This window comes from Zeus faber (genome assembly GCF_960531495.2).
Source record: "Zeus faber genome assembly, chromosome: 4".
In the NCBI taxonomy this organism is placed as follows: domain Eukaryota; kingdom Metazoa; phylum Chordata; class Actinopteri; order Zeiformes; family Zeidae; genus Zeus; species Zeus faber.
Window position 1 is genome coordinate 28,628,035 of NC_137191.1, and position 18,816 is coordinate 28,646,850.

General features: G+C 42.7%; 1 protein-coding gene across 1 annotated transcript in view; it reads right to left on the minus strand.

The window, feature by feature from the left end:
• LOC307229779 (E3 ubiquitin-protein ligase SMURF2-like) overlaps nt 1-18,816 on the minus strand; it is a 103,954-nt gene that overhangs the window by 27,774 nt on the left and 57,364 nt on the right. The window contains exons 4-7 of the mRNA XM_079999850.1: nt 12,937-13,070; nt 8,514-8,579; nt 4,523-4,601; nt 1,014-1,097 (exon numbers count right to left, since the gene is read on the minus strand). Coding sequence (XP_079855976.1) covers nt 1,014-1,097; nt 4,523-4,601; nt 8,514-8,579; nt 12,937-13,070 — 363 coding nt within the window. The remainder of the gene's footprint in view (nt 1-1,013; nt 1,098-4,522; nt 4,602-8,513; nt 8,580-12,936; nt 13,071-18,816) is intronic.

Genomic DNA, 18,816 nt, shown 5'->3' on the forward strand with positions numbered 1-18,816 from the left:
CCTATTCTGAACAATGAGCAGGTACTTAATAGACGTAGCATAGAGGACGCTCAAGGTAAATCGTGAACACAGTAACCCTAAATCGTATTAAGCAGGAACTTGTCTGGTGTTAATCTGTAGCTACTCTTGTTGAGTCATCGGGGGGGGGGGATTCTGGTTTGTTCACACACATTCTGACTTGATGTTTAGGTGGTCCTGACTGGAGACCGGTATTTACCCTTTGGCGACAGGTTCTAAAATGATCAAAATAACCCTAACCCTGTAGTTTGAGAAGTGGCCTCATTTTTAACTTAAATTGTAAGTTTCTTTGGTGCAATCACCTGCCTTGAAAGTGAGACAGCAGAGAAAGACGGAAGCTGTTTATCGACAGTAAAATGGTCTTATCCTTTCTCTGTCTTACACATAATCCCCTATCAGTCACTCAGAACCGTCCGCCCTCCCGTATATACACCCCGTCTTCCTGCCTACAACATTGTGACCGGTGGGGCTAGTGGGGGGAGGGGTGGAGGGGGGGGTGGGGGTTGGGCGGTGTATTTGTTTGCGTTCTCCCCTTACGGCTCCAGCGATTTGAGCCAAGTAGGAAGGCGTCAGTTGTTCCTGCAGCAACTGAGGCCAAGCAAAACCTGGATGCCCGACTGGCTGGCTGGCTTATTTAAGGTGGTGTGTGTGTGTGTGTGTGTGTGTGTGTGTGTGTGTGTGTGTGTGTGTGTGTGTGTGTGTGTGTGTGTGTGTGTGTGTGTGTGTGGAGTTATAAGAGGTGGGGGGGACTCAGGAAATTGATAGGAACTCACTCATTACCAAGAGAAGACTGTTATTGTTGTGTTGTCAGTGGGATCAGGTTGAGTGGATGTCCATTTTGAAAGAGGAAGTGTGTACTACAGCTTAAATAGACTTAAGCTCTATTGTTGTTTTTGTTATTCTTTTTAAAGAGTCAGATCTCTGTGGTTTTTAGTCCAGCAGGGTCATGGGGGAACAGTTTTCTTTTGGGGGGGCTGGGTTCGAGGCTTCCGTACCGGGTAGGTCGCTCCCACTGTGTGGTGCGCGTGATGTGGTTCAGGTACTGGATGCGCCCGGACGCCGTTCTCCTCTCTTCCCAGCTGTTTACAAAGAATTACATTAGTATATTAGTACAAGTATTACTCTATTAAAATGGCTTCATAGTGAGAAAAAAATTAAAACAAAAAAACAACACAATTCTAGTGTTCTACATATTGAAAAAAAACAATACAATAAGACAAATTGTACAACTTCCAGAAAATGAATTTGTTGATACATAACCATTTTTGAGGTTTATTGGCATTCTGTTTACCGTTTACATATTTTGGTTTGTTTTTCTATTGTTTTTGGTCGATTTTGGTCTATATTTAAGGATTTGACATGTTTATGTTTTGACAGGTTTATTTTGAATTACCAATTTCCATCTTTCCGGTTCGCCGTCTATTGTTTACTGGTTTGTTTCATTAGTTATTGTACATGGTGACATTTTTTCGGTTTATCTTTATTTTTTGGGTCGGCCCTATTTTTCTGCTGTTTGCCCAACAACAAACCCTGGCTCACCAGAGAGATCAAGGTCCTCTTGAATGACAAGAAGAGAGCCTTCAGGAATGGAGACTGAGGGAGGTGAAACAGATTCAGACAGAACTCAGGGTGAGGATTCAGGAGGGCAAGAACAGCTACAGGAGGAAGCTGGAACACAAACTCCAACAGAACAATGCAAAGGATGTGTTGAGTGGCATAAGGACTATCACTGGCTACGAGCAGGCTGGCAGCAAGGTAACAGGGGGGGACCTGGACAGGGACTGGGCCATTGAGTTTAATCTCTTCAACAGATTTGATGGTGTGGGCTCCGTTTACCCCTCTGCCAGCTCTTCAACCATCTGCCCCCCTCATCTGGAAAGAGCTTAGCAGACTCCAACCAGACAAGGCAGCGGGTCCCGACGGCATCAGCCTGAGGGCACTCAAAGCTTTGCCTCACAGCTGGATGGAGTACTCCAGCACAACTTTAACCTTAGTCGGGAGAGGGTTGCTCCAACTGGAAGACATCCTGCCTGGTTCCTGTACGAAAGAAGGCATGTTCTAGTGCCACCAGCAACTACAGACCACTTGCGCTAACTTCCCACCTGATGAAGTCCCTTGAGAGACTGGTCCTGTTACACCTTCAGCCCCTGGTTAAACCACTGGACCCCTTTCAGTTTGTCTCCCAGCCAAAGGTGGGAATGGATGACACCACCATCTTCTTGCGTTATCGTGGCTATGTAAACCTCGACAGGCCGGGTAGCACTGCAGGAGTCATGTTCTTTGATTGCTCCAGTGCGTTCAATACCACCTGGTCTGCCCGGCTGGGGAGAGAGCTGACGGTGATGCAGGTAGACGCTCCCCTGGTCTCCTGGATTGTGGACTACGACTACTACTGGGGACTGGTCGGCCCCAGTATGGCTGAACCTTCCAGCCCCACACTGGCAAGACAAAGGAGTTGGTGTTGGACTTCAGCAACACTCGCCTCCATCCAGGGGGTGGACGTGAATGCCGTGCAGGACTACAAGTACCTGGGAGTACACCTTGACAGCAAGCTGGACTGGGCAAAGAACACAGACACTGTGTACAAAAAGGGCCAGAGCCGACTTTACTTTCTGCGGAGGCTCCGGTCATTCAATGTCTGCAGTACCATGCTAAGGATGTTCTACCAATCTGTGGTAGCCATTTCAATTTTCTTTGCCGTCGTGTGCTGGGGCAGCAGGGTGAGGCCAATGGACGCCAACAGAACCAACAAGCTCATCAGATAGGCTGGCTCTGTCCTGAGGACGGAGCTTGATTCTTTGGTGGTGTTGCCAGAGAGGAGGATGCTGCGCAAGCTGCGGAGCATCATGGACAAAGACTCTCACCCTCTCCACGATGTGCTGGTCATGCACAAGAGCACCTTCAGCAGGAGACTGATACCACCACGACACACCGGAGGAAATCTTTTCTCCCTGTGGCAATTAATCTATACAACTCATCTACATCAGGCAGAGAGATGGACAGCAGAAGCATGTGGTGCTGAGGTGGTTTCAGCGCTCATTAGAGCTCTGTCTGTCACATCTTCCCCTTTCTCGCTGGATTACTATCGGTCAGTGGATTACGGTTATTTACAACTCTCTGATTTATGGGACACCACAAGTCTAATGTGCAATAACAGGGACATTATGTGAAATATCAAGGATGTAATCATTGAACATTTGAATCTAACCATATGCACCTGTATTTGAGATTGATATTGTACATACATAGCTATTTGCCACTTATCGTACATCTCTGTGATCCTTACCATTAACCTGTGATATTTGGACATTATATATTGAATTTGCACCTTACCATTCAATGGTTTGGATTCTAATTTGGATATCAAATGATACACAGATTTCTGTCTATTTACGCACCAACGTCTGGAACTTCAACACGCATCGCACCAGTAAACAGGCGAAAATTAGGGTGTCTACCCAGGTGTCATGTTTCCATCACAGCCGATTGGAGCCGATAAATACCCGTGACTATTGCAGAGTCATTTGTGCTGGGAATGAAACCCGGGGGTAACCTTTCCCCACTAATGACATAATGCCAAATGTTAGCGGGTGTTACCGGGTTGCAGTGGAAAAGGTATATTAGAGTGTCACAAAAAAGTTTGACAACCACTGAAATAAACAAACTGTTAGAGAGAAAATCTGAGAGGGAAGTGCGAGTTGTCCCTTCCTCAATTCTCATGCAAATATCAAAACTTATTTGAAGTGTTACAAACTCGTCTTTTCAGTAAATGTGGAATATATTTTGAAACTAAATAATATATAATATAATTAGTTATACCTTAGGAATAAACAGAGAGGCCTTTGCAGCAGCCAGTCCACACTGCACTATTGATTTATGCAGTAATTTCTATATGAATCATTGTTCATATTGTTTTTATATAATTTTATATATATATATATAAATATTGTATTTATTGGGTTTATAAGGTAATAAATTGCCTTATTATTATTGATATTTCCAAGTACCTGACCTACACGTTGGTGCTTTTGGGCTATACCGTAGGGATTGTAAAATGATAATCTCCTGCATTTACACATTAATGCCAGATGGATGTACAATTTTTCTGCCGCAAATACAAATGTAACATTGAACTGTTGAAGTTCAACTAATATTGTTGAACTAATATTGAATTAGTGCAATTAAGTACATTGAACTGAATTAATGTTGGTCAGAAGTAGCTGATCCAGACTGCAAACCCATAGTTTTGAGTCTTTTGGAGGTATAAGCATTCTTGTGGCTCCGAATACATGTTTCTGGAGTTTTAATGTTTTTCATGTGAAGTTTTCAATTCAATTTCAACAGAAATTTCCAATACAAATTACGAATAACTTAATATGATAACATAATAGTAATTGACATGAACAGGCAACAATATTCAACAAAATACCCTCAGCCTCTGCAACCAGACTTCAGCCCTGCTGGGATGGTGGATGAATGTTGGCGTAATTAGTAAAACTCTAACCCGTCAGGTAGGTCGTTGTCAAACAGGCGACTGCAGTCCAGCCCGGCCGTCCCGATGCGGTCCCTGGACTGTAGACTCACTGCCAACGGGAAGAAAACAAAGTATGTGCATCAGCAACGATCATAGGGCAAAACTAGAATAGTTGAAGCACTGCACCGTGCACACAACGGCATTTCCGTAACTGTAGAATGTGGTTCCCGATTGCTAGTGTGCCTTGTGTTTTTGACCCGTGACTGTTTTACTTTGTTGCTGAATGACTTTGGAGCATGTTGTAACAGTCGATCTGGAAAAAGACAGTATACATATTGAATTACTACTTAACACTTCATAAACTGATATTGTTTTAGACTTTTTTTGAACTGAAATTGACCCGCCTGTAGCCCCTGGAGTTCAGCAGCATTTACAACTTGTTAATTGCATTACTGTATTGAGATGGGAGAATGCAAACAGGAGCCGTGGGGACGTCACCAACTCCTCATTTGCACACACATGCGCGCATCCACCCAGAGCGCTAGGGCTACTGCAAACAGCTTTGGGAGCAGACTCCCACAGACTCTCACATGAACCACGTAGAGGACTTATGTCTTTTATTTTTTTATTATTTGAGGCCATGACATTTTACATACAGTACAGTGGCTGCTCTGTGAGCGTGTTCTTGATCGGTTCTTGATACCGATGAACAGCATTGCTCTTGTTCCGTTGGACACCTTCAGAGAGTGTTACAAGGGTGGATGTAGAGGAGATATATGCAGAATGATGAATTTCAGACGAAATAAGACAACCCAGGGAGTTTTTTGTCAGCCCCCTATTTCAGAAAACATGCGATTCAACAAGCCGATACGACTTGCCTCCCCTTCCTACATCAAGTGAGGGCCCATGAGAACGAGACCACCCTCCATGTGGGTATCTCACACCCACGGCTTGAGCAAAACCTTTGCAAGGTGCCCCACACACACTATCATTATGTCGACGCTAGGAGCTAAGCATGGGAACTGAACTGTTGTTAGCTGCACAGACCAGCACAAATATTTTAAAAGAAAGAGGAATCAAGCCAGCTGTCCGTGACAAAACTGCAGATGAGGAAGTATTAAAACAATTATTGTGCTGCGTTTCTTTCACCATTGTGGAGGCATACCTGTCGACCCTCCTCTTTTTTCCGGGATTCACCCGTGTTTTACCCTTGTCTCCCGCTGTCCTCCCATTTTAATAGTTTATTGTATATCGGCCATATTTTTAACCTTTAAAAATGTATTTATTTTTAAACAGTTGGCAGTGAGCAATCTCCGCTCCGAGAAAAAAAACTCCAGGCGTAATGGGGTGATATAGAGAGCCCACCCCAAGCCACAAACTGTTCTGGAGTGGTGTGTGGGGTGACACAAGGGGTATATAATGTTAGAATGGCTAGAACGCATAATCTGAGTAGTATTTTCAGCAATAAACTTCAGACATGTTTTGGGGACCTTAGAGACCTACTGTATATTAACTTGTTGAAAAGTAGTATAACATGGGACCTTTAAACACTTTTAAAAAAACATGTCATTTGGAAAAATGTATGAATTGCACAGACTGCCTGTGCATAATGAAACTTGACGATTTAAAGTGTACTTGACTCACCAAATCCTGGTCAACCAATAGGATACCAACCATGCACCTGACCAGTTGACTTATTGAGGTCAGCCATAATAACCATTACAATGAGATTTGATTGTGTTTTTACGGAAAATGTATTCATCCTGTATTCTTAAGGATGCACAGATTTTGTTAAAATAATATTTTGAGGGATTTTTTTGGAGGAATCTTCAGTCATTGTAAGTGAAACAATGTTATTTTGTATCAGCAAATACCCAAGAGTGAGTACTCAGTGTTTGTACTTTGTCAAGAAAAAATGGTGTTGATGTGTCCCTCCTGTACTCGTATTACTCTATCTGTAGTGCTAGGGTGGTAGCTCAGGAGGTAGAGCTGGTGGTCTAGTAATCTAAAGGTTTCGATCCCAGGCTCCTCCTGCTAGCATGCTGTAGTGTCCTTGAGCAAGACACTTAACCCCTAATTGCTCCTGATGGCTGCGTCCGTCGGTGTTTGAATAATTGTAAGTCGCTTTGGATAAAAGCGTCTGCTAAATGACGAAATGTAATGAAATGTAATGTAATGTGCTACAACAGCTGGTTGGACAGAAGCAGTCGAAACTGGGACATGGATATGTTGAGGCTAGAATTCTTAGAATTGTGTGGCACCACTTTCTCCACTGTGTATCAATACTTTCGACCCATTGATTTTATATATTCCAGGAAGGCCCAAATCCACCTTTTCATGTGTTCAGCTAGAACGGTTGTTTAGCACTGAATAGAACTGTGAATATTTTCACTTTTTATGCATCTCTCACCCCGGAGAATGAAAGAAAAAATAATACATTTAAAAAAAGGACAAGATCCCACAATCCCGGATCCTGAAGCTAATCTCTTGTTAACATTAGTCTCGCCTCTGTGCCTAAAGGAAAATGCTACTGCATAATGCTGACCATATTTCATGCTAAATGCTGGAGACATGGAGAGAATGTCCCTTTCTATGCTTTGATGTGTGATGAACACCGACTAAAAACCTCTTGCAAGTCAAAATTACAACAAATTCCTTTGGGGGGAAAATAAATAAATAAAATCATAAAGCCTTAACGTATAACTTCAAAAACCTAGTTGAAGTTGGGACAGGTTGGGGAACACAGTGGAGGAGGATGCTATCTGGAGCATTTGCAGAAAGAGGAAGAGTGGATGCAGGTCTCTGCTTCACCCAGACACCACATTGAAAAACAAAAACAAAAAAGAAAAAGCACCAAAAATATTCTTCCCTTTCCCCAAGACTGCGGTGAGACATTCAGCTAGAGGTGGTTTCTTTTGCATGTACATGGACACACACGTACACTGGGAATCAGGAGTCTTCAAATTAGGGGTGCAACGGATCACAAAACTCACGTTTCGGATTATATCACTGTTTTGAGTAACGGATTGGATAATTTTTCGGATCAAAAAATAAAATAAAATAAAAAATAAATAAAAAAGATGGAGTGATCACTTTGGTTCCATTTATTCTGGAAAACACTTAAAGCAAGGAACTTTTGCCCATAGTCTTAAATGAAAACAACACTCAAGATTTCCAATGTTAAAATCTTAAAATATATCAAATATTCAATGATCAATAATAATTGTTAAACTTCAATATGAGACACGCATGATACCTTCTTCCATTAAACATGGTAGTGTATGAGAAATTGATTATAACCGCCCCCAGTAACGGAATTTAATTCAAATAGTAACCAGTATCATGTTCAATTTCTCACGTTTATAACAAACAAAATTTCATGAAATTGGTTCAAAATTAAGCGAGTTACAGTCGATTTTGTAGAGAAGTCCGCATCTCTCCAAACACATCGTATTTGTTTACGAGTAAATCTTGAGTGCTTCAATATGGCGGACGAGCAGATGCATAGCGGCGCCATTTGCTTCACGGTATGTCGTAAAGTAGCAGCAGAGTAAAAGACAGCATCTGTCTTGTCCATCTTCCTTTAACTGCAACTCTGCATCAATATTTAGGGAATTATTACTTTAAAAAGTAACAGCGGCAGTAAAACTTTATTTCACTATGATGGTTCAATTTTGCAATTAATCCACGGTTCAAATGCGAGGCCATCTGTGGGGGGTGATCCGTACGGGTCACGGATCATCCACGTTCCGTTACACCACCACTTCCAATTAATAAGAATTACAAGTAAATAACAAAAAGTCTAAAAAAATGTTTTGTCTAATATTATCAATAGTCAAACAAAGTAAATAATGCTGCAGCATAACGACTGCATTGTGTTGAAACTGGAACCAGTTCATCTAGTCTATTCATGTGCCTTCCGCTTCATTTAGAACAGGGCTGGTCAAGCTTATTGAGAATGAAAGCTAGTTTGAAAGACACAGACACACAAACAAATGTCTGAGTATTTATCATTACTCACCGACAATCTGCCCTCTCACTGTGTCGTTGTCATTCGGGCCCAGCTTGTTCAGGTCCAGTCTCTGATCTATGCTCGAAAAGAGCAAAAGATGCGTTAAAGTCCCTCCAGAACCCGATCACCCAGACGGTCTGTCTGCATAGCGTGGCCAGGCCGCGATAGAAAAACTTATTTTTTCCTATAATTTTAAGACAATTTTACAAAATAAATGCATGTCATCTGCTCACATATCCAGAATACATTCATAGAGAAATTGAGGTTCATCACATTGAACTATGGGGTCGTGATCCCACGTGGGGGTCACTTGATATGCATAGGGGTCGTAGGACATTTTCCAAGACTTAAACATGGATGTTTGATATATTTTTTGTAAAAACATTTGAAATATATCATTCACACACACACACACACACACACACACACACACACACACACACACACACACACACACACACACACACACACACACACACACACACACACACACACACACACACACACACACACACACACACACACACACACACACACAGAGAGAGAGAGACAATTGTTCAGTATACGTGTCTAGACTAAACAGGGACGGTCAGAGCCATACATGGCTTGAATAACAAGCAGATCTTACTGTTTAAGAAAAAAAGGTGAAGAGAGAGAGAGAGAGGGACGGCCCCAGAGGGAAGTGAAAGCTTTAAACAATAAGCTAAAACAGGATTGAAAAAAGGCAGAAGCTCTAAATACCATAGAAGAGCTGGGACACAGGCTATAGACATTGCTCCTGTACACCTCTTTACACTTGTTAATACGATTAATGCAATCATATAATGGTGTTAGAGACAGTATGAAAGTGTGTGTTGCAGATGGGTAGTGAGTACAGGTGTGTGTGTGGTTTACAGATGGAAAACCTGATTCCCTAGATGGAATATCTAGGGAACCAGGGGTTCTGCCAGGTACTCCGGCCTGTCTGTAGGTGTGTGTTTGTGTATGCGTTTTTACACCCAACTTTGAGTGCAAGTATGTTTGAATAGGCATGGATTATGTACTTGTATGCACGCCCGAATGCGTGTGTCTTCGTGTTTCTGTGGTTGTATGGCTGTGAGCATGGAAATTTACACAACTGTGTGTGTGTGTGTGTGTGTGTGTGTGTGTGTGTGCACGCGCGCGAACGTGTGAGGCAGTCCGAGTGGGTTTTGCACATCTCTGAATGCATGTGTGTAATTTTATAAATGCATCTGTGTGTGCTGGACAACAAATCGGACAATGGCTATAATGACTAGGCCCTCAAAAACCTGAGCACTTCCAGTAAGTGGTTCTGTGTAAGTGAGAGTGAGTGTGTGTGTGTGTGTGTGTGTGTGTGTGTGTGTGTGTGTGTGTGTGTGTGTGTGTGCGTGCGTGCGTGCGTGCGGAGTGTATGGGGAGTAGACGGGTAGACAGAAGAGTAACATGATGACCCGTGCGCTGCCATAGATCATATGGACCTGTCCACTTCCTGTGGTTAGGATACAGTATAATTTCAGCTGTGCAGTAAGTGGCGGGCCTGGGATCTGTCTGGAGACATTCTACTGTCTCTGTCTGGAGAGCCCGGGCTGCTTCAGAGGCAGAATTGATCAAAATGTCTTCCCCATTTCTGGTTTTATGATGTTATGGTGATTTTTATTGAGAATAACTTTATACAGCAAATTGGATAGTGTGACAACCTTACCCAAGAGCTTAAATGAACAGATTAGAGGACAAATCTAACCTCCCCCAAGTCTTTGGTCTCTGCCTTCACACCTTAATACACCGTGACATGCAAGTGGTCATTCAGTGTCCCACAAATGTTTTTTTTAGACAGATATCATCTTCCATTTCTTTTTTTTGTTTGTTTTCTTAATAAAGAAGAAAATTAAGCAATAAACCTAATTCATCTTCCTTTGTCAGCATTCGTTGAGTTGTACAGTAAGCAACCCCAACTCTCACATTCAAGGCCACCACCATTCCTTTTTTGGGGGCATTTTGAAACTACTTAATGTCCCTGCTGCAATGCATGGATTCTTTGGTGACCATCCTAGGTTTTTTTGACGCTGGATTTTAGCATTAAAAGGTTCAAAATTTAAAGATCTTGTTGAAAAAATACTGTGCCACCCATGTGAATTGTTCTGCGTCTGCGCGGCAGAGCAGCCACAGATTTTTGGGCAAAGCTCTGTTGGACAAGTCCACCAGCTAGGTTGAAAAACCCTCCAACTCAACACTTTCATTTAAATAGTAACTATGATCACTTTTGTTCTCTTTCGTTGACGCAAGTTTGTGACCTTGTGTTAGTGAGAGTGTTGGTTGCCTTGCCATCACTGGTTGCCAAGGTCTCCTCATAAGTGGGAAAGCAGGTTGTTAAATTGGAGGTGACCTGGAATTAAACTTGACAGTCTGCAGCAGTGCAGTATGATGTTCGATGGAAGAGTAAGAACGGCACCTTCTCTGTGGTAGTGGTAGGATTAGTACCAAGACTAATCTGGCAGTGGTGCCCATGTTGTGGTTTTTCGGGGGAACAGAGGATGTACCCTTTTTTTTAAGTAGACCAAAATGACATTGAGAAGTAAGCACACACCCACAAAGTGGAACCCATTCAGTGGCCTAATGTAAGGAAATTACAGAAGGGGATTTAGTACAAGGTTCTAGATTTTCATTTAGGAGGCTTTGAAAGGAAAATGCCAGAAATTGTTGGCCTCAGTTAACGCACCCGCCGTAGCAAAAATAATGACTACAAGACAATTATTCCAAGGCAGAAAAAGTGCCAGTAGGACCAAGTTAAATGGCTGAATGAAAAGAAATGATAAGCCAGAAAGATTCTGTGAGTGTGTGTACCACTGGCAATGCTCCATAGTCGCACACGTTTTCTTCTCCCTTCTCATCCTCTTTTGCATCGACTTGAAAAGAGCTGCTCAAGGATCAAACGGTCAAATCCCAGATTTCCCCCCAAAGCAGCCTTTTTTGTTCCTTTCTGCATCTTTTTCCATGCTAACATGATATGTCATCTGGACAGCAATTCCAAACAAACAATGATTTGCTTTTCCCTTATATAAACAGGGTAAGTTCTACACTATTATCGGCTAACCCCAACATGGCCCTAACAGAGGAATTATGGGATGACAACAGGTCTTGTTTACTAAATCCCAGCTGTTTAGCAGGTGCCGTTTTCAATCTCCATTGCACAAAGGAGTTTCCTGTGTAAACTCATAAGTTGTATAGTCAACAGTTTTTCTATAACAAAAATATTTCCACTCCTTCTATCTTAAGTATATCTTTTACATATGTGTACTTTTTATATATTCATTTCTACGTAGGCTCATTTATTGGAGGTTTGTTTGGAGGTGGGTCATGATGAATTTGAATTTGATGAATTGAATGTTGTATGTACTTAATTTGGAAAGACTGACTGACCAGGATGACTGATTCACATTGCAATGAATCACAGTGCCACACATTTTATCCTAAAATTGAAGATTCAAGATTCAAGATTCAAGATTTTTATTTGTCACATACATATACATACTTCCATACATATATGCAGTGAAATGTAATAGCTAGTCAAAGGCTCACGGAATATCAACACTTCACAATGATAGTAGCTAATAGTGATGTCCCAGCCGACTCTTGTCTCAATCACATTCCTAAAGAAGAATCCACTCGGATGTTAAAGCTCCTTAAAGCAGATGAATGGCTGGCCGAACTGCGGCAAAGAGCTTGGTGGTGACGGTACGGCGACACTGACACATTCAGTAACTGTCTAGCTAGCTTGCTAAGCAGGGGCTTACCGCTAGAGCCAGATAAAACAGAGGCTGGGGTGGGGTGGCGGGGTTCACCTTGGTTCCTGGACATGAAGAGGAGGTCTGTTGTTGGAGACACTGTGTCTAGTCCCCACAACATCTGTCTCAATGTCTGTCTGTCTTGGCTGAATGCAGGATGTAGCTCTGTGTGTGTGTGCATAAAAATGTATGTGCGCTTCTTTGCGTACGCGTCTTTTTGGATGCGGCCATGCACGTATATTTGTATGTGCATGTTGCCATAACTTACACTCGGGCAGGATTCCCAGATGCCAGTTTTTTGTTTTTACACACACACACACACACACACACACACACACACACACACACACACACACACACACACACACACACACACACACACACACACACACACACACACACACACACACACACACACACACACACACACACACACAGGATATTGAGAAGGCAGGGGGGCGAGGGAGAAAGAGTAGAGAATGCAGTGTATTTTTTTGAGATAAGACAGAGAGAGAGAGAGAGAGTAGAGTCGCGTTAATTGTTGAGACTACATTGCAATATGACAAAGACTTCACCATGCGCCAACAATGAAGGATGATGGTAATATGGCATTTTCCTGGTGCTGTAGGAGCCTGGGGAGTGGTACTTACAGCCAGTGTCTTTCAGTCTGTTGATGGCGTTTGAGAGCAGGCGAACACAGCCCAGAAAGCCTGCACCCTGCTTCTTATGGATCTTCTTGTGGTTCCACACACTGATGGTAATGGAGTCCGACTTGCCAATGTACCTGCGGGAGAGGGTTAGGGTTAGAGAGAACGTAGCGTTTAGATATCATTTCATTATATACATGAAATAAAACATATAACAATAACATTTAAATAAAAATATATCAAATATCAATTCATGGGTATCTGAGATGTCCCGTCACCCCATATGCTTATCAAGAGATCACATGTGGGGTCACGACCCCATGGTTGAGTATGTCAAGAAGGAAGATAGCTTAGTTTGTGATTTGTGGAAGGGAATAGAAATGTTGATTAATCAGTGTTTAAAATGGACTTTGAACCTGAATGCTCCAACAGACGGAGCCTGCAGCATAGAGGTAGAGCATATGACAATTTGATACTTTACGTTGTTCAACAACAGCCACAAAATAATATATTCCGACTGGGAATATATCTCACATTTAATCATCAACGAGTTTGTGGGTGGGCCTAAAAATAAGCGGTCTAGTATGAATACAAATAAGCCAAAAGTAACACAGAATTATTTCAGTTCTGGTGAAAATTGAATGAAAATAAAATAACAATAGACACAACAGAAACAAGACTGCTTGGCTGAGTCAACAGTGGTGTTTGCATAACTACCTGCTGTCTGTCTAGGCGACTGCTTTACCACATCCCTAGTCTGACGGTTTCTGAGAATGAGAAAGGTTCCAGGAGTTGGTGTGTGACAAAAGTAGAAGTAGGGAAATGTCTGACAGTACCAACAACTCCGCAAACGCAAACCGCAAAAAACTATACCAACTGATATACTTCTCTTCTCGACTCCCAGAAACACACACCAGCACATCTGCGGTGTAGACTTGCAGACGGCCTAATGTGGCAGATTAACTCAGTGTAAAAGTAGCTGACTGTTTGTGTGTGTTCCTATGTGTGTGTGTGTGTGTGTGTGCGCGCGCGCACACGCAAGTACATTTGTGTGTGTGTGTGTGTGTGTGTGTGTGTGTGTGTGTGTGTGTGTGTGTGTGTGTGTGTGTGTGTGTGTGTGTGTGTTTTTGTGCTTGTGTGAGTTTGGCAGACACGAGTCTCGTTGTGGTTAAAGAGCAGTGGAAGTTGTGGAGATCTCCTGCTCTGCTACAGTTTGACACCCAGACAGCTGGATTTGCACACAAGATAAGAATATTTTCTAAAATGAAAGTCTTCAAAATCGACTACTGGATGGAACTGGCTGAAGATCTGTGCTGGCTATTTACATTATGAACTGAAAAACACTCCGCCGGCTTTGCATTATGTTCTCTTATCATCAAAGACACAGTAAAAATGGAGAGAGGGATTATCTCAGTGAAGTACAAGGTTGCCAACCTTTTCTTTAAATAAAGATAGATTTCAGGGCTCTGGGTTCCAGTGGTATTGTTTTGGCTACCCAGCAAAGCAAGTTTATTAAAGAATCAATCACTTAGGAGAATGGTCAATACAACATCATGATCCATATTCAATGGCACAGGCCAGTTAAACAATATTCAATATTTACTGGCCTGTGGGCAACAAGAACATATGGAATTTATTGAGTTCATATAGTCAGGAGATTTGTCTTGTTTATACATAGTTTGGGGATCATTTCAAACTTGAAATACACTGAAACCTACTTTCCATCTTCCTATCCAATGAAGGTATGTTTGTAAAGAGATTCTTTTTCATAAATAAGGGTTATTTTAAGACCAGAGGAGTATAGTTAGCAGCAAGAAAAATATATCAAGCCAGCTAGATTCTGTTGAATTTAACAAGTAGTGCCATACACCACTGTATTTGTGTGTGCTTTGTGTGTGCGTATAAATTCAGAAGCTCATGTTAAAGAATCGAACTAAAGTGATGTAATGTAAAAAATATCAGACCAAAACTCCAGCTTTCATATCCATGTAAGATATAGTTTTATGTTATCTCTTATCTGCTCATACATTTTTTTTATAGACAGAGATAATGGTTAAAATATGATATAATTTGTCTGTTCTTACCAGCGATTTTAACTCTACTACATTTCTAACAAAGTTGCATTACTTAAGTTTCAAAAAGGGATTTAAGTTTATATATCAAAAGCAAGCCAAAGCAAGAGAGCTGATCGACTGAACCAGTTAGATTGCATAGTCCCATGCTATAAGGTCTGTAGCAGAACACTGGATAACTGCTTTTACGATACTTTTACTAATTTAAGTAGATTTAAGAGTACCGTATTTTCACGACCATAAGGCGCACCGTACTAAAAGGCGCAGTCTCAGTTATGTGTGCCATTACTGTATTTAACACACACATAAGGCGCACCGGATTATAGGGCGCGGGTTTTATATACCGGTACATATCCTCTACTACGTTTAAATACCTCTACTGCGTATTTAAAAATAGAGCGGGAGCAAAACTGAGTATGTTTGTGCTTTATTCATGTATTTATTACAAAGTATTAATCAAACCCATCGAAGTCATCATCCTCTGTTTCTGAATTAAACAGCTGCGCTAAATCAGACATGCCAGTTTCCCCTTCTTCGCTGTCAGAGTCACTTTCCGTGCCGTGCGGCTCCTCGGAAATGATGCCGGCTTTTGCGAAAGCTCGAACAACAGTGCCAGCAGACACGTTAGCCCAAGCATCTACAATCCATCCGCAAACTGTGGCGTAACTTGCCCGGCGCTGCCTTCCACTTTTCGTGAAACTGTGGTCTCCGTCGGTCATCCATCGCTCCCACGCCGCTCGCAGCCTTACTTTGAATGGCCGGTTCACACCGATGTGGAGCGGTTGAAGTTCCTTTGTCAGACCTCCCGGAATAACAGCAAGCACAGCGTTCATTTGTTTCACCTTGTTTTTCACATCGGCTGTGAGATGGGCACGCATGGAGTCACAGATTAACAGCGATGGTGATGCGTGGAAAAAAACCACCTGGTCTCCTTACATACACCTCCCTCAGCCACTCTTTCATCATCTCCTCATCCATCCAGACCTTTTCATTTGCCTTAATAACGACTCCAGCTGGAAAAGTCTCTTTAGGCAAAGTCTTTCTCTTAAAAATCACCATAGGCGGCAGTTTCTGTCCATTTGCGTGGCAGCCAAGCACAACAGTAAACGACGCCTTTTCATACCCCGTTGTGCGTATCGCTACCGTGCTGGTCCCCTTCTTCTCCACCGTGTGATTCACCGGGATGTCGAAAGTGAGCGGCACCTCGTCCATGTTGGTGATGTGGCTTGGCTGGATGCGTTTGTCGGCGATGTGTTTGCTGCAGTAGGAGTGGAAGCTCGCCAGCTTTTCATTATAATCCGCCGGACGTTGCTGCGCTACTGTAGTCCTGGTCCGGATGGAAAAATGGCACCGTTTCATAAAACGAAAGCACCACGACGGACCTCCTTGAAAATGTTCAATTTTCATTTCTTCCGCTAGCGTTACTGCTTTTAGTCGAACAGTGACCGTCGAAACGCTCGCCCCACTCGTTCTTTGCTCGATGATCCACCGCTCGAGTCTTTCCTCCAACTCGGGCCACCTCGCCTTATGTCCGCGGAAACTCAGCTGCGTCTTCTTCACCTGTCGGAGTTCGTTTTCCATCTTCCTCCACTTGCGAACCATCGATTCATTAATCTTGAATTCTCTCGCGGCTGCTCGATTTCCATGTTCCTCTGCGTAGCTGATAGCCTTCAGTTTAAGTTAAGTTGTTGTTAAGACAACAATGTTCTGCATAAAGCACATACCTGTTCTTTTATACACAATCCACGCCCACACTTCCCCCTTTAACGTTCTCATGGTGGTCTCAACAACGTCCGCAGTAACAACACACATAGGGCGCACCGCACTATAGGGCGCGCCGCACATTTTGAGGAAAAAAAAAGACATTTATATGCGCCTTATAGTCGCGAAAATACGGTAAGTACATGTATACCTTCACTTTTACGAGTCATTTTGCGTCAGAGTATTTATAGTTATACGCAAGTAAAAGGTCAGATTATTTCTTTCACCACTGTAGTTGGTGCACTTTACATTACCATGCAATTAAATATAATGAACTTGTCCTTATGGTTCTTCTCCATCGTCCAGCCCTACTTGTAATATTGGAACAACTGAGTGAACTTAGCATTGGACGGTTACAATCTGAGTCGCAGCTTTCTCCATGCTAAGGTGCCTCTGTGAGGACGCTGACGTTTTATGGTCTTCCATGGCACAGGCGAGGTAAACACGGCAGCTCCAGGTGCTGGAGTGTGGTGCACCGTGGCGTCTCAGCGAGGGGAAGGAGAAGTGAGAGGAACGCAGACGAGCGTACACCGCCAATCCTCCGAGGCTCAGAGCACAGGTGAAATCAAAAGCAATTTCCTCACTCTGAACGACAGGAGCCAGAACACACGAGCGCGCACACGTACACACGGAGTGTTGACAAAACCAAATGAAGGAGAGGTGTAACATCGCTGCGGTCTAAACATCCAAACAGACAGAGGCGGTTTTTTCCTGTCTCTTCTGAAAACAGAAAAACTAACCAAGCCTTTAAGGCAGCGGTGAGGTGACCAAAGCTAATAGGAAATCCCTTATTTGGGAAAAATACAGGCCATGTGCAAAACAAACAAGTTGCATCCTATAGTGTTGAGGACTCAAGGACAAAATGGCGTCAGAGGTTGGTCTGTTTGTCAGTCGCTTGACATCTCAGGGCTTTAGAAGTGTCGTTATGAGATGGAAAGGATGAGAGACGCTACTGTAGAATTTGGAACGTGTTACGGGTCGAAACATGAGGTCATTCTGTGAATGTAGTGATGTCATGAGAACACCTGGACCCAGGAGATGATGTAATAAGAATATCAAAATCTTTAACGGTTTAACAAAAAGAGCCCCTAAATGAGATGAGGTAATGAGCGTGGGTGAGGGGTGTTACACCTGCTCTCCACCCAACTACTGAAAGAGGCTCGACTGTCTTAACTCCTACAACTGTCAGAAAATGGTCTTTAGAATGACAAGGGGGCCAGGACCAGTCGATCCCAAAAAAAAGATAATTCTAATAATTTAAATAAAATACCTGCTGTAATGTATGACAAGGCTGGCTGACAACTAGAGCTCAAGTCATAGTAAGAGTGGGCTTTGTCGCACACGCACACACACACACACACACACACACACACACACACACACACACACACACACAGAGGTGGAAGAGATTCATAAAACATAGATGTCAACACCCAGCCTGTTGTCAGACAGAAAACATTTAGCAACATTTATCACACGGTCGCAGACACAACGATTGCGTCAACACACACACACACACACACACGCACACACACACACACACACACACACACACACACACACACAAATCAGCGGTAACAATGACATCAACAACAAAATGGGTTTCTGGCCCTAATCCTGCAGACAGCAGCAGTGAAAGACAATGTGGTTTGGAAAGCTCATCTGGAAGTGCCCCAAGACTTTTTTTGATTGAGTCAAAACCTTCAGGAACTCCTAAACACCTCCAGATCAAACACATCCAAACTAAATGACACTAACACATACCTCCACTCCTCCACATTGGAGAGCTATGTGGTGGCAGCCTTAAGTTGATAACATATACGAAGACAATTGTAGTTTTGGGAAAGAAACTTTTTTTTTTTTTTTTAGATTAAGAATTTAAATGGAGCCAGCATGCTTGTGACTCCTGTACCTTGTTTATCTTCGCTATTCTCACACAACATACACAACTACAGTACTCTAAGCAATAAATCACCATCATCCATTATCGCAAATGGAACCCCAATAAAGACAGCTGTTTGTGTTGTGTACAATTGAGGTTGATGTCAAA